Source organism: Pristis pectinata, chromosome 33 (genome assembly GCF_009764475.1).
Source record: "Pristis pectinata isolate sPriPec2 chromosome 33, sPriPec2.1.pri, whole genome shotgun sequence".
Taxonomy (NCBI): domain Eukaryota; kingdom Metazoa; phylum Chordata; class Chondrichthyes; order Rhinopristiformes; family Pristidae; genus Pristis; species Pristis pectinata.
Window position 1 is genome coordinate 2,017,501 of NC_067437.1, and position 25,190 is coordinate 2,042,690.

The 25,190-nt window shown below is 47.6% G+C and overlaps 1 protein-coding gene across 1 annotated transcript in view; it reads left to right on the top strand.

Moving 5' to 3' along the window:
- syt3 (synaptotagmin III) overlaps positions 1–25,190 on the top strand; it is an 88,959-nt gene that overhangs the window by 946 nt on the left and 62,823 nt on the right. The window contains exons 2-3 of the mRNA XM_052043118.1: positions 8,750–8,947; positions 21,360–22,312. Of these exons, the coding sequence (XP_051899078.1) occupies positions 22,159–22,312 (154 nt within the window). The 5' untranslated portion in view covers positions 8,750–8,947; positions 21,360–22,158. The remainder of the gene's footprint in view (positions 1–8,749; positions 8,948–21,359; positions 22,313–25,190) is intronic.

Here is a 25,190-nt window from a genome sequence, read left to right on the forward strand (position 1 = left end):
CTTCACACGTTTCTCTTGCTCCGATTTTCCCCTCCTCCCCTACGATACCCCTCAGCCCATATTACACCTCCCCCACATATTGTCCTTTCTTCCCCTCCCCTGACTCTCCCCTCCTCCCCCCCTCCCATCCCCTTCCCCTTTCCTTAATCCTGCACCTTTTTTCATCCTGTTCACTCCCCATACAGCCCCTTCACCCTTTATCCCCTCCCCTCTCACATTTTCTCTTCTTACTTACTGCCCCCCTTCTCTCTCTCTCTCTCTGCCTCATCCCATTTCATCCTTTCTTTCCCTGCACTAACTACATCCCGTCTCTGTCCCCCTCTGGTCTCTTTCTGTATCTACTTCACATTTTCATTCCTCCCCGTGTGTGTGCACTCCCTCCCCCCCCCGTGTGTGTGCACTCTCTTCCCCCCGTGTGTGTGCACTCTCTCCCCCCCGTGTGTGTGCACTCTCTCCCCCCCATGTGTGTGCACTCTCTCCCCTCCCCTCCCCTCCCCTCCCCGTGTGTGTGCACTCCCTCCCCCCCATGTGTGTGCACTCTCTCCCCTGCCCTCCCCGTGTGTGTGCACTCCCTCCCCCCATGTGTGTGCACTCTCTCCCCTCCCCTCCCCATGTGTGTGCACTCTCTCCCCTCCCCATGTGTGTGCACTCTCTCCCCTCTCTTCCCCGTGTGTGTGTACTCTCTCCCCTCCCCTCCCTGTGTGTGTGCACTCCCTCCCCTCCCCTCCCCATGTGTGTGTACTCTCTCCCCTCCCCTCCCTGTGTGTGTGCACTCTCTCCCCTCCCCTCCCTGTGTGTGTGCACTCTCTCCCCTCCCCTCCCCGTGTGTGTGCACTCTCTCCCCTCCCCTCCCTGTGTGTGTGCACTCTCTCCCCTCCCCTCCCTGTGTGTGTGCACTCTCTTCCCCCCACTCCTTTTCTCTGTGCTTCTCTTCCCCTCCAGCCTCACTCCGCTCCTCATCCTTTTCCTGTACCTGCTTTCCTCGTTTAGCTCCTTTGATCTCTGATGGAGTTCCCCCCATTGTGTCCGAGACACCGCTGGCCCTTCCACCCCCTCCCGTCCACACTTCTGGCTCTCATTATAACTCTAATTAAAGACATGCAATTAACAAAACATGAGTAAAGTCTGTAATGGATTCATTGCTCTTCCATTGTCTCCACATCAAGACAAAAAGAACTTTCCCATTCTGATCCTTACCTTTTATAAGAACAATCACCATATCTGCTGCTGGTAGGAAATTACACTTGCCCGGAACTCTCTCCATTAAATTGTGCCAGTCTCACTTCTGCCCTTCAACCTGGGTCAATCTCACCTTTGCCCTTTAACCTGGGTCAGTCTCACCTCTGCCCTTTAACCTGGGTTGGTCTCACCTCTGTTGGCAGAACTGCGTCAGTCCTGCTCCTGATCCTCACTCTTCCCTCTTCCATTTAAACTGGTTCCACCTTGCCTCCACTTCTACCTCAATGTATTAAGCTGGATTAACCCTGCCTCTTGGAGTCAGATCTCCACTCCTGAGCCTTTTCCCTCCCTTTCATTCTGAGGGTTTCCAATGAACGACAGGTCACTTGTCCCAAAATACCAACCCACCCTTGGCAAGTTGTTAGCTGTGAAAGATAATGAAAGGCCTCAGTAAAGAAAGGACAAGAGGTACCTCCAACAAGAGGTAAGTCAAAAGCAACAAATAGACCAACAAACCATCTCGACCCGAAACGTTGACTGCCCATTTCCCTCCATCGACACTGCCTGACCTGCTGAGTTCCTCCAGCACTTTTTTGTGTTAAACCATTAGCAATACTGGGCTCAGGAGGCAACATAATTCCTGTCTGAAGAAACTCCTCACATAGTTTATAAATAACCTTTGTTGGACTGTGGTTTTCCACAGAGTGTCACACAGTTATATTGCATCTTAATTCTGTGTTGGCATCAATGAGTGGATACAGTTGATACCGATTGGTTACAAGAGGACACAGTTAGGCTAGCAGAATGAACAGACAAGTGGCAGATGGAATTTCATACTGTGAAGTGTCAGAATCAGAATCAGGTTTATTATCACTGACTTTATGACGTGGAATTTGTTGTTTTTCAGCAGCAGTACAGTGCAAGACAGAAAATCTATAAATTACAGAAATAAATAAATAGTACAAAAAAAAAGAAATAGTGAGGTAGTGTTCATGGGTTCATGGACCGTTCAGAGATCTGATGGCAGAGGGGAAGAAGCTGTTCCTGAAACACTGAGTGTGGGTCTTCAGCTCCTGTACCTCCTCCCCGATGGTAGTAACGAGAAGAGGGCACAAACTTAAGGCTTAGGGAAAGATACATAAGGTGGACGTGAGGAAGAACTTCTTTATGCAGTGGTTTGGACTTTGTTGCCAACAGAGTGCTGGAAGTGAAGGGGATCAGTGGTTTCACAAGGGATTTGGGCAGGCGCTAGAGGTAAATGAGGTCTAGGCAGATGGTGAGAGAGTGGATCTGAATGGTTCACCAGCATGGACTAGACGATGTCCTCTTGTGTTATAATGTCTTGAGGAAGTCTGTTCTTCCCAGTGCCATGGGACTAGTGTATGTCCCTTCCCAGCACCAGAGAGGTTACAGAGGAGAATCACCAGGATGTTGCCAAGAATGGAGTTTTTGTTGGGATGTCATGTTACAACTGTACAAGATGTTGGTGAGACCACACTTGGAGCACTGTATGTAGGTCTGGTTGTCCAGCTACAGGATGGATGTCATTAAGCTGGAAAGGGGGCAGAACAGATTCACGAGGATGTTACTGGGACTGGAGGGCTTGTTATGGGAGAGGCTGGATAGGCTGGGACTGTTTTCCCTGTGGAGAAGGAGGCTGAGGGGTGACCTTATGGAGGTTTATAAAATCATGAGGGGCAGAGATAGGGTAGACGGACACAGTCTTTTTCCTGCTGTGGGGGGTGGGGGGGAATCTAAAACAAGACGACATAGGTGAGAGGGGAAAGATTTAAAAGGAACCTGAGGGGAAACTTTTTCACCCAGAGGGTGGGTGTGTGGAATGAGCTGCCAGAAGAAGTGCTAGAGGCGGGTACAATAACAATGTTTAAAAGACACTTGGACAGGTACATGGACAGGAAAGGTTTAGAGGGACACGGGCCAAACATGGGCAGATGGGACTAGCTCAGGGAGGCACCTTGGTCAGCACAGACGAGTTGGGCTGAAGGGCCTGTTTCTGTGCTGTTAACTCTACGATTCTGTAAGGAGAGAATGGAGAGGTTGAGTTTGTGGAGGGGGCTGAGGGGGAATCTGATTGAGATGTAGAAAGTTATGAAGATCATAGACAGGGTAGAGTGTAGGAAACCTTTCCCTATGGCAAAGGTGTCTAAAACTAGAGAGTGTGGGTTTATGGTGAGAGGTTTGGAGGGGATCTGAGGAAGAATTTTTTCATAAAGTCATTCGAGACATACAGCACAGAAACAGGCTCTTTGTTCCACCAAGTCTGCGCCGACCATCAACGACCCATTTACACGAATCCTACCCTAACCCATATTCCCATCGACTCTCCCCTGATGCTGCCTCTCACCTACACACAAGGGACAATTTACAGTGGTCTATTAAACTAATTCCTGAACCAGTTCCCTCTTTCACATTCCCTTCCCAGTGGTGCTGCCACAATCTCGGATTCTTAACTCTCCCTCTCTCGGTTATTCCATTATTGTCACTTTAACATTTCTGTCTGCACGACCTCAGACTGCACTACCGTCTCTGCACCATTCTGATGTTCTGCACTCGTCGCTGTGTTTATTATTACAATGTACACTGTTTTCTCCGTGAGCTTCACGTGAGCAAGGAATTTCATTGCACCCTGGTATGTACGACAATAAACTAATCTGAGTCCAAATCTGAGAGGAAACTGGAGCACCCAAGGAAACCCACGTGGTCACAGGGAGAACGTGCAAACTCCACACAGACAGCACCAGAGGTCAGGATTGAACCCGGGTCTCTGGCAGGGTGAGACAGTGGCTTTACCAGCTGCACCACTGTGCTGCCCTAGAGCACAGAGGGTGGTTTGAATCTGGAATGCACCAGTGGATGGTGGAGGCAGGTATTCTCACAACATCTGAGAGTACTTACTTCACTAATGAAGGCTACAGACCACGTCCTAGTGAAGGAGATTGGTATTGATGGGCACTTGACGGCCGGCATGTTTAGAGTCATAAAGTCACACAGCATGGAAACAGGCCATTCGGCCCACCGTGTCCATGCCAACCAGTGGGCACCCGTCTGCATTAATACCATCTTCCAGCACTTGGCTGTAGCCTTCCATACCTGGGTGATTCAAGTACTGGTGTAGACATTTCTTCACTGCTGTCAGTGACTCTGCTTCCACCACTCTCTTCACAGTGTGTTCTGGGTACTCACCGCTCTCTGGGTGAAAAGATCCCCCTCAGGTTCCCTCTACATCTCTTCCCCCTTCCCTGAAATCTGTGTCCTCTAGTTTGACCTACCTCTGATATGGGGAAAAGTTTCCTTCAGTCCACCTTTTCTATACGCCTCCTAAATTATACACCACAGCCATTTCCTGTCTTAACCCCTTCCACTCCAGGGACAACAGACCCAGCCTCTCCAGTCTCTCCTCATCACTGAGACACTCCATCCCAGGCAACATCCTGGGGAATCTCCTCTGCACCCTCTCCAATGCAGTCACCTCCTTCCTACAGTGTGGTGACCAGAACTGCACGCTGTGCTCCAGCTGAGGTCTGACCGATGTTTTATAAAGTTGGAGCACAACCTCCCTGCTCTTGTATCCAATTACAAAATGAAGGCCAGCATCCCATATGCCTTCTTAACCATGTTAGATACCTGGAGTGCCACCAAGGTCCCTCAGCTCCCAAGGACCTGGTATATGTCCTAGCCTCATTCGTGCTCACAAAATGCAACATCTCACATTTATCCGGATTAAACTCCATTTGCCACGTCTTAGCCCATTTCCCCAACACATTGATATCACCCTGTTCCTACACTGTTATGGTTCTGCAAAAGCAGACTATTTTGTCCTTATTATGTTGGTGTCTGTGGAGCTTGTTGTGTACAAATTGGTTCCCACATTTCCTATATTACTGTAGTGACTACAGGAATAACTTCACTTCAAAATTATGCCATTGGGTGCAAAGAGATATAAAAAGTGATTAAATGTAATCTTTTAATTTGAGTAAACCGGAGAGCTCAACTGAACATTGGATGGTACTGGGAGTTTGAACAGACTGGTCACATATTCAAGTGAAAATGTTTAAAGTGACTCTGGAAGTCTGGTTAAAAGCTTTAAATATAGTCAGGACAACGTAGCAATATGGCTCCTCATGAAGTGACCAAGAACATGCTGAGATGTTAATTGAATGATGTTTAATGCTTTGGAGGGAAGTCCACATAGAGTCACTGGATTAATTCATGGGCTGGGAGATTGCCATTCAAAGATACATTGAGAAGGATCGGCCTACACTCACTGATGTTTAAATAAGAAGTTACTGTAATGCTTAGACCTGATAGGTCTATAATATTATGAGAGGTATTACGATAGGGTGGACAGTCAGGGTCTTTCTCCCAGGGTAGACATGTTGAATACCAGAGCACATGCATTGAAATTGAGAGGGGGAATGATTAAAGGGGATGTGTGGGGAAAGTTTTTTACAAAGAGAGTGGTGGGTGCCTGGAACGTGCTGCCAGGGGTGGTGGTGGAAGTAGATATGATAGTTTAATTTGGCATTGTGTTTGGCGCAGACTTCACTGGCCAACGATGGGCTGCACTGTTCTATGTTCTATGCAACATTCACATTCTGAGGGGTTGTCTGGAGAGTTTTGTTCAGGTGAAGAGTTTAGAACAAGGAGCCTTGCCTTGAGATGAGAAGTTGACTGGTTATGATTGAGATGAGGAGAAATTCTTTGCTCAGAAGGTAATGAATCTTTAGAATTTTCTCCCTCAGAAGGCTCTGGCTGATCAGTATGGTGTAGCAGCCGGCATAATCAAAGACCCCACCCACCCAGGACATTCTCCCTTCTCTCCTCTTCCATTGGGTAGAAGATACAGGAGCCTGAGGGCACGTACCACCAGACTTAAGGACAGCTTCTACCCCACTGTGATAAGACTATTGAACCGTTCCCTTGTACAATGAGATGGACTATGACCTCACAATCTACCTTGTTGTGACCTTGCACCTTATTGCACTGCACTTTCTCTGTAGCTGTGACACTTTACTCTGTACTGTTACTGTTTTTACCTGTACTACATCAATGCACTCTAGTACTAACTCAATGTAACTGCACTGTGTAATGAATTGATCTGTACGATCGGTATGCAAGACAAGTTTTTCACTGGACCTCAGTACAAGAGACAATAATAAACCAATACCAATACTCAAAACTGAGATCTGAGACACTAAGGATGTCAAGGGCTATTGAGATCAGGTGAGGATGTGCATGAGACCCAAGATCAGCATTGTTGTACTGAATAATGAAGAAGGCTTGAGCTGACTTGTGAGTTGTGTTGTGATTCTGTATTCTTGAGAGGTGGTATATGTTGGGAGGCCCAATCTGGAGAAGTGTTGTACACTAAGTGAAGTCGTTTGAAGAACTAGAGGAACAAAGAGGACTTAGTGCAGGGTGCAGTGGCTTTGTTACTGAACTCACAACCAGAAACTAGGACTAAACATCTGAAGGTAAAACATTCAAGTCCCATCCTGAGAATTCAGACTGTTCACAAAAATTTGGAAACAAAGAGTAGGTGTCAGTAAAACTGCTGGTTTTCTGTAAAAACCATATAAACCCACACCTGACTTGTCTTCAGAGTGTTTGATGGGACAAAGACAAGAGAGCTTCACTCTCTGTGTAATCCATGCTCTCTCTGCCCTGGGAGTGTGTGGTGGGACAATGTGGAGGGAGCTTTACTCTGTATCTAACCTGTGCTGTTCCTGCCCTTGGAGTGTGTGACTGGAGACTGTAAAAGGAGCTTTACTCGAAATCTAACCCTTCATCCGTGATTGCTTGCTGAGATTAGTCATTTGTGCATAGACCTTCACTTTGATGAATCAAGAATATAAACAGAACAAATACATAGCAAAACTGAACACTGAGACCCCTCATGGATCAGGTGGGTGGAATAACCCCAGTTCCTGTTGCAGTGCATAACTAGCAGAATAATCCGTCATTACCATCAGATCAGGGATTTTTTTCCTTGTAAATAGTTAATTTTATTCTGATGCCCACTCAAAACCTACTTTTAAAGAAACATTGTTTCCTCTATCTATTTTCCAACATTTGTCATAGATTGTCACCGAGATTTTAGCTTTTGTTCTTTCAAAGGCCATCAAAGGTCTTCAAATGTCTCAGGCTGGAGAGCTAAGCTAGGTGGTCAGCAATTCTGTTGACCTCAACACTCAGACTGAATAGTTTTTCCTTTAGCCCCTTGAGCCAGTCTTGCCATCCACTGAGATCAGAGCTATTCTGTGATGTACTTTAGGTAACAAAAATCCACTAATCAAATTTAAGATTAATAATTCAGCCTGGCATCAGTTCCTGTTAGTGAAAGTATCCCACTCCCACCATCCTCTCTGTGCAGACGGATCCTTCGTTTGTTCCCGAACACCTAGCTCCTGTTCTTAGAATCCATGGGTCCGGCCCAAACCCTCCCAACCACTGGAAGGGTTTCACACTATCAGTTCTTGAAACTTTGATTAGATTAACTTTCTAAATTCTAGGGAAAACAGCCCCCTTTTTGTGTGATTTCTCCTCAAAGTTAAATCCTTAGACACCAAGCATCATTTTGGTAAACCTACACTGTGCTCCTGTGAGATGTAAAGTACACCTATCAGAACAAGTGGGATGGAGCCGATTTCATTTCCATTCATACCTTGTGAGTGAATTGCGAATTATGGTTTCCAAGTGGAACCCAATAGTTTGGTCAGTTAGAGTTCACCAGGAGATTGATTCCTTTGGATGTTCACATTGGTAGTGAATGCGTAAGGATTTAGTCTGTTGAGATCTAGTGAAAGGAGGGAGTTTGCTTCAGATCTCCATGTTGGGAATGTATGAAAAGGAGTTTTTCCCATTGTGATTATACCCTGGTAACGTTGGATAGGAAGAATTTTGATTCATTTGGATCTATGCACTGGAAGAGAATGGGAGCTTGGTTCACTGGGATCCATGGACTGGGAGTGGATGGGAGTGGGACGAAGTTTGGTCCAATAAGATTCATACAATAAGTCAATACATTGAAGTTCATGCAGTAGAAATGATACCCCAAAATGCACAGGAGAAAACCCTTTTCTCCCTTTTCCAAAGGTGGTTTATTCAGTGATTACAGGATCACATCAATACTATATTACAGCACTTCACGATACACACTACTTACAGTTTCAAATTATAACACGGTCATTGTTATCCAGAACACACTCGAGCCCCTGTGGCGCCCACTGGTTCCGGACATCCCGCATTGTACAGGGGCAAATCTTACTTACTGAAGTCAGTAACAGGTCCTGGTGCAGGGCCTGAGAGACGATTTTCACACAGTTGCCAAGGAATCAGTCCAGGGCTCCTCCTCCAGCTCAGTCCTGTTCTAAGACCCCTTCATTTCACTGGGGGCATTGGCACTGCCAACTAGGAGGCAAGACTGAAGGAAAGATTTTAAATTATTTTATTTAATGTTTTAGTCATTTTTGTATATTTTGATTACCTATTTTTAAAAATAATTTAATAATTTTTTTTTACTCCATTTTCAAATACCTCTGGATCTCAGCTCTTAAAATCAATGACAGCTCTGACAGGGGGCTAAGCTCCACCCCCTCCCATTTGCCTTCTGTCGAAGACTGTCAGGATGTTCTGGAGGTGAAGGCTCAACGTTACACCACCTGAGGCCAAGTTGTCTCTGGGACTTCACTGCCCACCTCGAGGATGCGGAGGAGCCAATGAGATGGACCCTGTGTAACCAGCCTCGGTGAGGAGGAGGGTGTGGGGTATTGGGGTTTTGGGGCAATGGGGCAGGAGAGTCTGTGCAGTGGTTGGGCCCAATGCCCATGAAAAACCCACTCCTGTCTTCTCAAACGTACAGAGAGCTCGTTGACTACCTGCCGGAATTATGAGGCTGACTTAATCACCAAGAGTCCTTGTCCCATGAGAATGATTCCTCACATCTTCCTCACATCTCCAGAGACCCAGGTACAACCCTGACCTCCGGCGTTGTCTGTGTGGAGTGTGCACATTCTCCCTGTGACCGTGTGGGTTTCCCCTGGGTGTTCTGGATTCCTCCCACATCCCAACGTAAATTTCTCCTAGTGTGTGGGTGAGGGCTAGAACTTGGCGGGAGTTGATGGGAATGTGGGGAGAATGAAGTAGTGTAGGTGGGTGGTTGATGGTTGACATGGACCAAGTTGGCTCAAGGGTTTGTTTCTGTACTGTGTGTATCTGACTCAGTCGCTGGAGCTCAAGCTGGAATATTGTGACAATCCGAGGCACCAGACTGGAGGGAAGACTGCTCAAGAGATTTAGTGGGTCAAGTGATCTATGTGGAAAGGTTAGAGAGATTGGGATTATTCCTTTTTCAGCTGACCAAGCTGAGGGGAGATTTAATTGAAGTATTCAAAATCAGGAGGAATTTGACACAGAGAGCAATTGTTTACAGGGACAGGACTCCTGGTCTCCAGAACATCCTGACAGGTTTTGACAGATGGCAAATAGGGGGTGTGGGAGATTTCTGCCTTGCCAGAGATGTCGTTGATTTTAAGAGCCGAGATTCAGAGATATTGTAAGATGAATTTAAAAAAAATGGATGAAAAAGTAATTATAATACTTGGAAATTAAAACAGAAAGTAAAAGTAATTTTAAATGTTTCCATCCCCTTTTGCCTCTGAGACAGAGGGATATGAAGGGGTCCCAGTCCTGGGTCCTGGGCAGGAGCTGACCTGGAGTGGGATCCAAGAGGTGCTTCCTTGCCATGATGTGGGTGAATAACTGGAAGACAGATATTGATGATTGTTGGCAAGAGATGAGGGGAAATTTAATTGTGCAGTAAGCTGTAGGATAGTGGAAGTAGATAAAATGTTAGCTTTAAAAAAATTAGATAAGTTGTTTAAAAGGAACCAGACAGCATAGACACAAAGGAAGCAGAGATGGGAAGGGGATTACATGAAAGGGACCTCCCAACTGGAAATATCTGCTCTTTTTTTCCTTGTCTGACCAGCCTCCATCTCTAGACTCCTTCCTGACTTCATCTGCCCATTATCCCCCGGCTCACCTGGTTCCCCCTGTCACTCACCAGTCCCTGTCTCACCCCCCCCATCACCTCTTTATACCAGCTGTCGTCCCTCTACACTCTCAGTCCTGATGCAGGGTCTTGACCCAAAACATTGACCATCCCCCTCCCTCCACAGGTTCTGCTCCACCCACTGAGTTCCTCCAGTTTGGTTATTTGCTTCAGATTCCAGCATCCGCCATCTTTTGTGTCTCCACTAAGTGGAGAGCACTTTCAAAGATCCAGCACAGACAAGTTGACCTGTACAGTTCCAGAAGTCTAAACTAGAGAGTAATTCAAACTTATCAACCTCTGTGCACAAGGAGTAGTTTGTAAAATTAAAAGCATCAGAGGTTCTACAGTCACTTTGATATTCTTTTTGTAGAAGTTTGATTGATCAGCCAAATTAGATTGAAATGGTGCTTGGGATCATCAACTGCACATCTCATCTGAGAGAAGACAACTCCAACTGTGCAGCACTCTCTCAGTACTGCAATGGCGTAGTATGGAGAGACCAAACACAGCCAGGGTTTCTCCTTTTCTCTCAATTTCTCTGCCTCCACCGCATCTGCTCCCATGATGGGGCTTTCCACTCCAGGACATCCGAGATGTCCAACTTCTTTTCTAACCAGGTCTTTCCCCTGTCGAGAGCTCGCACCCATATCACTGCCACTTCCCGCACCTCCACTCTCACCCCCACCCCTCCCAGACCCAACAGGATCCCCCTTGTCCTCACATTTCATCCCACCAGCCTACGTGTCCAACACATCATTCTCCGCCACTTCCACCATCTCCAAAGGGACCCCACCACCCAGCATATCTTCCCCTCCCCACCCTATCTGCCTTTCGCAGGGACCACTCTCTCCGCAACTCCTTCATTCACTCCTCCCCCCCACCCCCACCCATCCCGCTCCCACCCCAGGAAATTTCCACTGCCCCCGCCATAGGTGCAACACCTGCCCCTACAACACCTCCATCACCTCCATCTAGGGACCCAAACAGTCCTTTCAGGTGAGACAGAGATTCACCTGCACCTCCCTTAATATCATCTACTGCCTCCGGTGCTCCGAGTGTGGCCTCCTCTACATTGGTGAGACCAAACGCAGCCTAGGTGATTGTTTCGCAGAACACCTGCACTCTGTCCGTAACCGCGACCTGCATCTCCCTGTTGCCAGTCACTTCAACTCCCCCTCCCGCACTGTCACTGATGTGTCAGTCCTCGGCCTCCTCCGCTGCTGGGAGAAGTTCAAGCGCAAACTGGAGGAACAGCACCTCATTTTCCGTCTTGGAACCTTGCAGCCTAACGGCATGAACATCAAATTCTCCCACTTTAAGTAACCCCCCCCCCCCACCATGTTTCTTCTCTTCCTCCCTTCCCTAGCCACTTTTTTCTACCTTCTTTTTCTTTCTCTCCTTCCCTTTGACCCATCTCCCAGCAGATCTTCTCTCCCCTCCTCCCCCGCACCTGCCCATCACTATCTCTTACCTGCATCTACCTATCACCACCCTGTGCCCACCCCGCCTCCCCTCTTTTGTCCACCTATCGCTGCTCTGCTTTTCCCTCCTATATATTGGGCTTCCCCTTTTCCCATCTTCAGTCCTGAAGAAGGGTCCTGACCCGAAACGTTGACCGCCTGCTTTTCTCCACGGATGCTGCCTGGCCTGCTGAGCTCCTCCAGCATCATCGTGTTTTTCATCTAGATTCTAGCATCTGCAGTCCTTTGTTTCTCCAGGGTTTCTCTTGACCCCAACCCCGTGATCCTTGCAGTTGAATCCCTAGGATTAGCGATGGGAAAGCAAGCTTGGTTTCTTGTCTGTGCTGATACCCAGAGGGGTATGTGTGTCAGACCAGTATGAGCTCAGCAGACAGAGGTAGTACTTTGAGAGTTTAAGAGCTATTGGTGGAGATAGAAGGGGCCCTGAACAGGAGGAGAGGCAGAGGACAAAGTCAACTGGATGAGCAAGATGGATTAGTGTGGAGCAGCAGGACAGGAGGAGCAGGGAAGAGAATAATTAAAGCAAATGGATTAAGACGTCTACCAGGTAACCTGAGGCTGTGACAGCAGAGCTGTTAGACCAGACGCAGGCTCGGTGCATGAGATTCCCTCCTGCGATCCTCTCAACCTGCTGGGGGGCAGGATTAAAGAAAGATGAATTATTTCACAGATAGGTCACAGAACATTCCTGGGACTGGGAGACAGAATCTAGGGCAGGGACACAGCACCAGCCCTCCTGATACCACCCTCCGGAGGCTATGGCTCAGAGGGCAGCATGTCTGCCTCGTGGGTCCAAACCCTGCTCCACAAATCTGATTTTTCCGGTGCCGAGGAACGTGCGGCAGTGTCAGACGAGAATTAAATTGAAGCCTTGTCTGGCGGATGAACGCAAAGAATTCTGTGGCACCATCTGGGGAAAATGAATTCAGTGAGTTATTCCCAGCCTCATGGAGACAGCAGGTTTGCCATGAGCAGGGGTGACTGTCCCACCACATCCAAGCTCAGTTCAAGGTCCCAGGACAGCAGACATTGCATTGGGAAGTGCTGGACACGCTCAGTAGGTCAGACAGCACCTGTGGAGAGCAAAACTGAGCTAAAGGCCTGAGTCACTCTGTTTCTCTCTCCACAGACACTCTGAGTGTTTCCAGCAGTTTGTGTGTGTTGTGGTGTGTGTAGGGTGTATATATAGGGTGCATGTAGTGTGTATGTAGTGTGTGAGTAGTGTGTGTGTGTATACATAGGGTACATGTTTGTATGTAGGGTGGGTTTGTAGAAAGAAAGGGTCAGAACTTAAGGTACACTGATCTGTTAAGATCTTTGCGTCCTCTTTAACCACAGGCGAGGTCCCGGAGGACTGATGAGTAGCTAATGTTGTTCCGTTATTCAAGAAGGGAAATAGAGGTAATCCTGGAAACTATAGACCGGTGAGTCTCACATCAGTGGTAGGGAAGATGTTGGAGAAGATACTTAGGGGTAGGATTTATGAGCATTTGGAGAAGTATGGTCTAATCAGGGACAGTCAGCATGGCTCTGTGAGGGGCAAGTTGTGTCTGACTAACTTGATTGAGTTTTGAGGATGTGATGAAGATGATTGACGAAGGTAGAGCTGTGAATGTTGTCTATGTGGATTTCAGTAAGGCATCTGACAAGGTCCCACATGATAGGCTCATCTAGAAGATTAAGATGCATGGGATCCACGGTGAATTGGCCGTTTGGATTCAGATCTGACTTGCCCATGGAAAACAGAGGATAGTGGTCGATGGGACTTATTCTGGGCTGGAGGTCTGTGACTTGTGGTGTTCCTCAGGGATCCGTACTGGGACCTCTGCTGTCTGTGGTATATAATTGACCTGGATGAAAACGTAGATGGGTGGGTTAATAGGTTTGCAGATGATACAAAGATTGGTGGTGTTGTAGGTAGCGTAGAAGATTGCCAAAGGATACAGCAGGATGTAGATCAGTTGCAGATATGGGTGGGGAAATGACAGATGAAGTTTAATCTGGTCAAGTGTGAAGTGTTGCACTTTGGGAGATCAAATGTAAAGGGACAGTCCACTGTTAATGGCGAGACATCGTTGGGGTCTAAGTCCATAGCTCCCTGAAAGTGTCTGCACGTTGACAGAGTGGTAAAGAAGGCTTATGGAATGCTTGCCTTCATTAGTCAAGGCATTGAGTTCAAGAGTCAGGAAGCTATGTTGCAGCTGTATAAAACTCTGGTTAGGCTGCACCGGGAGTATTGCATTCAATTCTAGCCGCCCAGTTATAGGAAGGATGTGGAGGCTTTGGAGAGGGTGCAGAAGAAGTTCACCAGGATGCTGCCTGGATTAGAGGACATGTGCTATGAGGAGAAGTTGGGCAAACTTGGGTTATTTTCTCTGGAGTGGCAGAGGCTGAGGGGACACCTGATAGATTATGAGAGACACAGACTGAGTAGGCAGCCGGTATCTATTTCCCCAAGGTCAAAATGTCTAATACTAGAGGGCATGCATTGAAGGTGAGAGGGAGCAAGTTCAAAGGAAATGTGTGGGACAAGTGTTTTACACAGAGAGTGGTGGGTTCCTGGAATGTGCTGCCAGGGGTGGTGGTGGATGCAGATGTGATAGAGGTGATTGAGGCTCTTAGATAGGCACATGGATGTGCAGGGGTGGAGGGAAATGGACCATGTGCAGGCAGAGGGGATTTAGTTTAATTTGGCATCATTAGCTTCGCTAGTTCAGCACAACATTATGGGCCGAAGGGCCTGTTCCTGTGCTGTACTGTTCTTTATTCTTGGTAAATGAGAAACCCTTTTTGAACATTTCTAGATCCCCTGCAACAGGAAACATCCTCTCCACACCCAACCTGTGAAGACTCCTCACCTTGGTCTATGTGGGGTCTTGCTGTGTAAATTGGCCGTCACATTTCCGCCTATTCCCAAAGTGACAGGGCTTTAGAAACAGGAAGAGAGAATCAGCTCAGAGATGGGCCATTCAACCTACAACGTTCGTGCACCCATTTTTGCACTCATCTTGCCCTAACCCATTTCATTCTCCCCACATTCCCCATCAGCTCCCCCCAGGTTCCACCCCTCACCCACACACTGGGGGCAATTTACAGCGGCCAATTAACCCAGTGAACTGCACGTCTTTGGGATGTGGGAGGAAACCGGAGCACCCAGGGGAAACCCACGCAGTCACGGGGAGGACGTGCAAACTCCACACAGACAGTGCTGGAGGTCGGGATTGAACCTGGGTCTCTAGAGCTGTGAGGCAGCTTTGCCAGTGCACCACTGTGCTACTTTTAAAACAGTGGCTGCAAAGTGCTTTGAGGTGTCCTGGGGAAGTGAAGGATACCACTGTGAGTGCAAGTGTCTTCAGCCAGTTGGAAAGGCAATGCAAAGGAAAAAAATATTTCAAGAGTAAAGACGTTCAGCCAGCATTGCTGTCGTTTTGCAGATATCCCATCAGGCACGTGGCTGGTCAGACGGAGGTTACAGTGAGCGAGAACAGTGTGTCTCGAAAGCAAGGAATCAGTGACCTACCTCAACCGCTTCTGTTTAGTGTGTGTTCTGGAATGAAGTCATCCAGCAATGCACCAGCTGTTTGACCTTGTCGAGCTCCTGTACAGACAGCAGCTATTGAGTGTGTGGGGAGTGAGTGTGTACCCTGCAGGCAGTAGCCATGCAGAGGCAGACAGAGGTGGGGAACTGTGTGCTAGGCGCATCATTGGGAGCCAAGAAGCACCCCTTTACAAAATGCTAATAACAAGACTCATCTCCATGTGTGTTATTTACAGTGGAATGACAAATGTGTCAGTGTTTACAGGCAGATCCCAGATGTCAGACAAAACTTACAGGTGGGCCACAGCTGTATGTCAATACTTGTGGTGGGATTGTATCTACGGGAGGTCCCAGGTGTGAATCAATTTTACAGTGGCCCAGACTTGTCGATATTTAGTGTGGGATGACACCTGTCGGTCAGTATTGTCAGGGGTGAGGTCGCCAGGAGTGGATCAATATTTACCAGTGAGTGAGCTTTGGAGGGAGTCAGTATTCACAGAGGCAATAGTAGAACTTAGCCTTCTGTTAAAGAGTCAGTCACCGTTTGAGACCACCTCTTCCTTCAGCCCCCATCTGTAACTTTATGCTTGGGAACTCCCTGAAAATTAGTGCATCCGTGATGCTTGTAAACATTGACACTTGACCCCACCCCCCCTTGTTAAATATTGACATTGGGGGTGCCTCTGTGAATACTGACTCCCTCCAGAGATCACTCACTGGTAAATATTCATCCACATCTGGCGATATCACCCCTGGCAATACTGACTGACAGGTGTGATCCCACACTAAATATCAACAAATCCGGGCCACCATAAAATTGATTCACACTTGGGACCTCCTGTAAATATTGGCTCTGCAATCTCACCACAAGTATTGACATACAGCTGTGGCCCACCTGTAAGTTTTAACTGACATCTGGGATCTGATTGTAAACACTGACACATCTGTCATTCCATTGTGAATGTTAACACACATCTGGCACTAAATATTTTCACCTTCTGGGACCCATCTGTAAATATTATCACATACAGGCTCCAGATGTGTTGATATTGACATTTATCTGGAACAACCTCTAAATGTTGTCACACATCTGGGAGCCACCTGTAAATACTGACACACATCTGGGAGCCACCAGAAAATTGTGATGCACAACTGGGAGCTACCTGTAAAATAACATCTGCAGTAAAGACACATCCGGGACTTTCTCTCTTCCCAGAAAGTATCTGTTGATAACAGGTCTCTCAAACTGCATTTTGGCCAATGAAGTATGCTTGATGCACAGTCACTGTTGGCATGGAGGAAACACAGCAACCAAAATGCACACAGAAAGATCTCACAGGTAGCAGCACAGTGATGGCTAGCTCCATCTGCTTTTAGGGATGTTGGCTAAGGGTTAAGTAGTGACCAGGACACCAAGGTGCCATGAGGTTTTTCACATTTACCTAAGAGACCAGAAGGGACATCTCCTTGCAAAGGTGGCTCCTTCAACAATGCTGGGTTCCCTCAGCACAGCACTAGAGTCATCCACCAGATTACATGTGCCAGTGCTGGAATAGCATCCTAGTCATAGAGTTATACAGCACAGAAACAGGCCCTTCGGCCCAACTCATCCGTGCTGACTACTTGCCTGGCTGAGCAAGTCCCATTTGCCTGCATTTGGCCCATATCCCTCTCTCCTATCCATGTATCTGTCCAAACAAACGTTTAACCATTGTAATTTTACCCACCTCTACCACTTCCTCTGGCAGCTCCTTCCACAAACTCATCGCCCTCTGGGCGGAAAATTTTCCCCTCAGATCCCCTTTAAATTTTTCCCCTCTCACCTTAAACCTGTGCCCTCTAGTAATGAAGAGGAGAGAAAGAGAGAGAGAGAGGGAAAAAGAGAGATGTGTAGACCTATTTTCAGGAAGCAAGGGATAATTTGTTCCTTACACCGGTTTTAAAAATAGACTGCGCTGCATTGCAAATACTGACTGCTCCATTGAGCTAAATCACAAAGGGCTGAGCTTAGAAGAAAAGGCTTAAGGTTTCTGTACACAAGAGTGCCTAGGGAAATCAAACTGATTTGGCCAAATACAATGCAGAAAGAGTTGCCGTGCTTGAATGAGCTAAGCTTGGTTTGGGTTTCATCGGAGCTAAAGATTGAGAGGCAGCTGAGCTGATGTTTAAGAAAGAAAGAAAAAAGGAAACCAAACTGTTAAAAGAAATTAAACTCTCCTTGCTTCAATGAACTCCTGGGAAACAGCTCAGATCCTGATGGAGTGGGCACAGGAATGCAGAACTAGTTATAGGTCCTGACTGCGGGAGATACTTTAATCCCTGCTACGACAGGAGAGAGCAAAGAAAATAAAAGCATCTCCGGAATAAATCCTCGTGAAGATATAGAGATCGAGGAAGGGGAAAGGCATGTGTTCAGGCAGCTCATTTCCAAAAAGGCTTTGCGGTTGGTGGAATATTTTGTTTGAAATGTGGTCAGTGTCGTGATGCTAGTTTATGCACTGCAAGCAACACTGATTATTCCTCTCCGTGACGCTGGCTGAGAAATAAATACAGACCAGCATATCTCCTTCAGAATAATGCCCAGTCTGTGTCTGCCAGGCAAAGCCACAGTTTAAAGTCTCATCCAAAGGACAGCAATTCTGGCAGTGTGGCACTTCCTCAGTACTGCATTGGAGTGTCAGTCTGCATCTGGCGTTAAATCCTCTAGGATATGGCGAACATCTACAGGGACCTCAAATGGGAACAAAGGAGCAAGAGAACTGGGGAGGGAAGGGGTTAATAAGCCTGAAGGTAGGTGGTATGAGAGGTGTGGAATGGAAGGGTGGCCTTGTGGTGGCTTTTGGATTTAGGGAACATGTGTCTCCAGTGGAACAGGTAGAAGCTAGTGATCAGGAGTTGGAGCCCTTTTTAACAGGTCCCATTAGAAGCCTCTGTTAAATCTGTCTCTTTCCTCACCACCCAAGTCACATGCACAGAGTTACATAACACGCACAGTGACCAAACTGTTCCTTCTGCTGAACTGGCCCCTGCTCATGTAATTCTCCTGCCACCCTTCCCACCTGACCCTGTGTTAAACTGCTGGAGTTCAAATCCTATTAGTTTCGTAGAGGCAGAGAGAGATGCAGAACAAAAAGAGCCCCTTCAGCCCATCGAGTCTGTACCAACCATCAAACACCTGGTTACACTTATCCTACACTCATTCTATTTCATTCTCCCCACATTCCCATCAACTCCCCCCCAGATTCTACCCCTCACCCACACACTTTGGGATGTGGGAGGAAACCGGAGCACCGGGGGAAACGCACGCAGTCACAGGGAGAACGTGCAAACTCCACATGGACAGCGCCTGAGTCACTGGAGTCATGAAGCAACAGTTATAACATCTGTGCCACAGTGCTAGCTCCTCTGGCAGTGTAGCACTCCCTCTGACATCTACCATGTGCATAACTGTGTAATTTAAGTTCAGTTCATTAAATAATCTTGAATTAAATTAATGTATTGTCCCAATGATGATGACTATGGAACCACCACATCATTAGAAAAACCCATGGGGTTGGACACCTGCCCTGTTACTTGGTCTGGCCTATAGATGACTCCAGACACAGCTCCAGCGACCGGGGTTCGATCCTGACCAGTGGTGCTGTTTGTGTGGAGCTTGCATATTCTCCCTGTGACTATGGGTTTCCCCAGGTAGGCTGCTTTGCTCCAACATCCCAGACATGTGCTGTAGGTTAATTGCCTAGATGCCTCTTAAATATTTGAGATCTCAGAGGGTGCATTCCAAAGTCCAGCCCCATCTGGGTGAAAATATTCTTCCTGATATCCCCTCTGAACCTCTATGCCCTGACGTTAAACCTTTGCCCTTTGGTTACAGACACCTCTACAGACTATGGGGAAAGGCTTACTCCTGTCTAGTCTATCTTTGCCTCATGATTTTGTGCACCTTTGCTGAGTCCCCCCTTAGTCTTTTCCTCTCCAAGGAAACAAAGTCTCCTCATAACTGAGACGCTCCATCCCAGGCAACGTCCTGGTGAATCTCCTCTGCACCCTTTCCAGAGCAATCACGTCCTTTCTATAGTGTGGTGACCAAAACTGCACACAATATTCCAGATGTGGCCTCACCAATATTTTATAAAACTGGACCATAACTTCCCTGCTCTTATATTCCATTCCCGAGCCAAGAAAGACAGGTATCCTGCCTTCTTTACCTCCCTATCTATCTGTGCTGCCACCTTCAAAGATCATTAGACTTGTGTACACCAAGGTCCCTCTGTTCCTCAATACTTAGGATCCAACCATTCCCTGTGTACAGCTTACCTTTATTTGACCTCTCAAAATGCATGACTTTGCACCTACCAGGATTAAATTCCATCTGCCTTTTCTCCGCCAAGATTAAGATTGCAAATCTGGGGGGTTGAACCCAAATCCTCTGGCTCAGAAATGACGGCTGTGTTGTGTTAGAATCCCTGCTAACCTGTACAGAGAAAGGGTTAATGTTCAGTGAGGGAGTTTATCCTTTAAAACCGAAATGAGATTAATAGGGAAGAAATTGCTCATCATTGCTGTCTCATCATATCTCCAGAGAGAGCTGCCAATTCAATGTATCAGGGGTCTGTGAGAGTTCATTATTCATATTGATTGATGTGCTTTGTCTTAACACTGAGAGCAAGAAATAAAATGAAAACAAAGGCTCATTATTTATATGAATACTCTTGGAATTCTCAAAGGAGAGTGACAGAATGGATGAAACATGGATAATAGTTGCAGGAGTTCACTAGAAATGTAAAGAAAGGGTTAATGACCTGCAAAGAGAGAACTAACAGACTGAGAGACTTAGCTGGAAATTAGAGAGAATCAGAGAGAATGGGCAGAGTAAGGGTAGGGGAGGAGGGAAAATGAGTAAGGCAGAGAGAGAGGGAGAGGAAAGACAGGAAAGAGAGGATGAAAAAGTGTGAGGGAGATGTTGGGACGGTATTTCCCCTGGTTGAGGTATTTAGAACGAGGAGGAATAGTTTCAGAATAAGTGGCCATCTGTTTCAGACAGAGAGGGAGAGGAATTTTTTCTTTGAGGGTTGTGAATTTTCCAAGAGTTGTGGGGACCATCACTGATTATATTCGAGATGGAATATTCAGATTGGTCTACAGGTTGGTCCGGGATGATAGGGAACAGGCAGGAAGTGCAGTTGGGACCGAGGTTCAATCAGCGATTAACTTACCGAATGTTTGATCAGACTCAAGGGGCTGAGTGGTTAACATTTCTTCGGTTCTTCTGAGAGGGCAGGGGAGAGAGGGGGCAGTGTAGAGGGAGAGGGTGGGAGAGTGGGAAAGGGCGGGTAGGGGGAAAGAAGGAGGGGGAAGGAGAGGGGAGGGAAATGAAGAGGGAGGGAGAATGGGAGGGGAGGGAAGAGGGAGGGAGGGGAAAAGGGAGGGAGGTGGAGGGGAGGAGAAGGACAATGGAAGTGGATAGAGATGGCAGAATGAGGTATTGCTGGGAGGAAAGGAGAAGGAAGGGGGTAGAGGAAGAGGGAGGGAGTGTTAGAAATGGAGGGAGGGGTGAAGGAGGGAGGGGAGAGAGAGAGAAAGGGAGGAAAAGGGAGGGAGAGAGAGAGAAGGGGAGAGAGGGATAGGAGGTGGAGGGGGAAGAGAGAGGGAGGATGTGGAAGTGGGTGGAGATGGCAGAAAGTGGGGTGCAGGCAGAGGAGAGGAGGGAGAGGGAAAAAAGAAAGAACAGTAAAGGCAGCAAAACAGAACGGGGAGGGAAAGCTGGAGGGAGAACAGAGGAACATGCTCGGTAAAAGCATTAAAGTCATGGCAAATCCCAGAGGGAGTTTCCAGGGGCTCTCCGGTGAATTCCTCCCCACCTCAGCATTCCCCTTTAAGTGAGTGGCACTGAGTTCCTTTCCAACACCCGCAGCTCAGGGATTTGGCCTCGCCTGCCTGCTACTTTTGGACCTTCTGCATTAACGCTGTGTGTAGGTGGGCCGAGATATATTTGGGAGCTCGGTGTTATGTGCTATCGATGCAGCCAATGAGAGAGGTATCCTCCCTTTACACTGTTCCTTATGAGTTTCACTTTGCCTTACAGACTGGGGAGTAAAGGGCCCACCTTCAGAATGACTTCTAACTGCGAGAGAGATTTGTCATTCCTTTAAGCACGTTGCTCCTTCCACGAGGAATCGATGGGAACAGAAGTTAAAAGGAGTCTAGCCAGAGATCTCGGAATTATTGATGCCTCTTCTCCCATAAGCAGCGCTCAATGTCCACATCCTTTCTCTTCGGAGGGGGTGCAATAGGACCAGCGGTGGGGTTTCATTTCCCCGAGTCCTTGTCATCCTTCCAGCTCTGACAAGATCATGAGAAGGGCCTTGGTTGGCCTGTCCCACAGCAACAAGGATTCCCAGGTCCGCAGGATAACCGGGGGCTCCTGACTCCTCATTGCAAATCCCCCCGCCCTCTCTCTGGGATCGCAAGGCGAACGTGAACTCTGAAGGAGAAAAGTGTGGATGACTTCCTGCCCAGTCACGTCGGGGTTGGGGGTGGAAGATTTTGGATTTCGTTCACCAGTGTGTGGTTCTGTCTGGTTTGTCCAAGGTGTCGCATGGGTTGTACATGAGCTCAGATCGTACAAGGTGGCTCCTTGCCCAAGTGGAAGATCACAGACTTACCAGCTGAGGATCAAGGGTTGAAATTAGGTCCACCTCTCAGTCAAGACCATTTGAAGGAAGGCCCAGAGCAGACAACTTGTCGGATCCAAGGAGGCCTCCAGCTGACTTTCCACCGAGACTCTTTCCCTGACCTGGCCTGCCTCTACCTGTCGCAAAGTTACCGCCGTCTCTCCGCCCTCACCACTCGTGCGCCTGTCGCAAAGGCGATGCTGTGGCGAGATGTCGGGCGATGGGGAGGAAGAGCTGTGCCGGAACGCGCTGGCGCTAGTCAATGAACTGTGCTTCAGTGTCAGGGGCAACCACAACAACGAGAAGTGCATTGAGTTCTCCTACCTCCTCCGCGATCGAGACCGCACGCGTCACATCGAGACAGGTAAAGGCAACCCCAGCAACCAGGGCCTCCCAGTCCTGTGTCCCCTGCTATCTCACTATGCAGAAGGAAGGCCCTTCTGCCCATTGTGCCTGTGACAGCCCTTGGAAGGGGCTAACCAATTAAACCATCCCTTGTGTCCCTGCCAGTCTTTTCAGGGAAAGGTGGGAGTGGGAGAGTGGGTGGGGGGGGGGTGCAGAGGAAGATGGGGAGAATGGGAGATTGGAGAGTGGAAAGGAGAAGGAATGACTGTGGATGGGGGCTAGGAGGAGTCAGGTCTGAGAGAGGGCAGGGGTCAGGGATGTGGGAGGAGGTGTAAATTGGTAAAATTAAATTGGTGATTGGTTTATTATTGTCACACGTACCGAGGTACAGTGAAAAACTTTGTTTTGCATGCCATCCATACAGATCATCTCATCACATCATTACATTGAGGTAGTACAAGGGAAAACAATAACAGAATGCAAAATAAAGTGTTCCAGTTACAGAGAAAGTGCAGTGCAGGCAGACAATAAATTGCAAGGCCATGACGAGGTAGATTATGAGGTTAAGAGTGCATCCTATCATACTAGGGGACCGTTCAATAGTCTTATAACAGCGGGGTAGAAACTGTCCTTGAGCCTGGTGGTACATGCTGTGAGGCTTTTGTGTCTTCTACCCGATGGGATGGGGGAGAAGAGAGAATGTCTGCGGTGGGTGTATTTGGGTGGTGGGTCTGTGCTTGGGTAGAGCGTGGAATCATGGAAAATTCTTGGGACACAGAAGAAGGCCATTAAGCCCATTGTGTCCCCACTGGTCAGAGAAGAACCACCCAACCCAAACCGACCTCCCATCCTGAGGTCTGGAGCCTTGCAGGTAATGGATCCTCGCGGACACATCCCAGTGCTGTATATTTCAGCCTCCGCCACTCTGCGAGTTCCACACCTCTGCCAAACCCTGTGACAAACACCTTTCCTCATCTCCACACAACTCCTTCCACTAATTAGTTTCAATCTAGGTCTCCCGTTTTTAAGAACCCCTGCTAATGGATCCTTCCTATTTACTCTCTTCAGGTCCCTCCTGGCTGTAGGCATCTGTTTGTGGGTCCCTGTACACATATTGTGGCAAGCCAAGCCCCAGAGCCCAATGTCCAATCACCTTGCACCTTCCTGGCACTGAACCAAGACCTACCTGTTCCAGGAGAATGTGGTAACCACTGTGTGATGGCCAACCCGTGTTAAAAGAATTCACATAGAGGCAGCACAGTGGTGCAGAGAGTAGAGCCACTGACTCACAGCGCCAGAGACCCGGGTTCAATCCCGACCTCCGGCACTGTCTGTGTGGAGTTTCCAAGTTCTCCCTGTGGCCGCGTTTGTCTCCCCAGGGTGCTCCGATTTCCTCCCACATCCCAACAACATGTGGGTTGGTAGGTTAACTGATCATTCTGTTACCCCCAGTGAATAGGTTAGTGTAGAACCGGGGGGGGGGGGAGATAACAGGCGGGCAGGTTACAGGGAAAATTAGTGGGGGGATGAGGTTGCTCTGTGAGCTGGCACAGGTACGATGGGATGAGCAGCCTCCTTCTATGAAATATGAACACATCTTCTGCTCCATGGAAGCAAATCATCGTCAGCCCTGAGGGACTGCTTCAGAAGATGTCCAATTCCCTTTTGAGAGGAGCACAAGGGGCAGGAGCTGGAGTAGGCCCCTTGACTCTGCTCCACCTCACAACGTGATCGTGATCGATCACCTTAAATGAATGCCGTCTAGTACTTGACCCTTCTATCCAAGCAAAAACAACTCTGACTGTCTACCCTATCTACGCCTCTCATAATTTTATAAACTGTTATCATGTCTCCCCTCAGCCTCTGACGCTCCAGAGGAAACAACCTAAATTTGTCTAACCTCTCCTTATAGCTCATACCCTCTAATCCAGGCCAATCCTCATCTGTTTCTTCATCCAATTAATCCTTACTTTAGGTACCCTTTCAAACACTTCTTAGTCTCAGCCTCGAATGTACCCATGGACCAGACATTCACAGCCCTCTTGTATAGAAAATTCCAAACACTTATAATCTTTTGCATACGTAAATTTCTTCTCACCTCTGTCATGAATGGTTCCTTCTTGCATTGAGAAATGGGTTAGTGGGCCAATTCAGGATTAACCCAGAATTAGGACAGTCCGATGAAGGTGAATAGGTTTCTTCCACAATAAAAATCAGTCAGATCTTTAGAACAATCTGCGGGGTTTATGATTGCCATTTTTCTTTCCAAATCCAATTTTATTTAATTAATTGAATTTAAATTCCCCAGGAGGATTCAAACTCATTGTTCTTGATTCAGGTCTCTGAATTACCAGCCCTGTAACAAATCCACATTGCCGCACTATCCTTCTCGTAGCCCAGGGACAAGAGAAGATTGTTGGTGGGCATTGGGGAACCTTCATCTTTTTCCACTTCAGGATCACAGAACACAGAACAGTACAGCACAGGAACAGGCCCTTCAGCCCACAATATCTGTGCCAAACACGATGCCGAATTAAACTAATCCTTTCTGCCTGCACATGATCCATATCTCTCCATTCCCTGCATATTCATGTGTCTGTCTAACAGCCTCTTAAACACCTCTATCATATCTGCCTCCACCACCACCCCTGGCAGCCTGTTCCAGGCACCCACCACGCTCTGTGTAAAAAAATTTGCCCCACACATCTCCTTTAAACTTTCCCCCTTCTCACTTTAAATGCATACCCTCTAGTATTTGACATTTCTACCCTGGGAAAAAGATGCTGGCTGTCTACTCTATCTATGCCTCTCATAATCTTATAAACTTCTATCAGATCTCCCCTCAGCTTCTGCCACTCCAGAGAAAACAACCCAAGTTTGTCCAACCTCTCCTTATA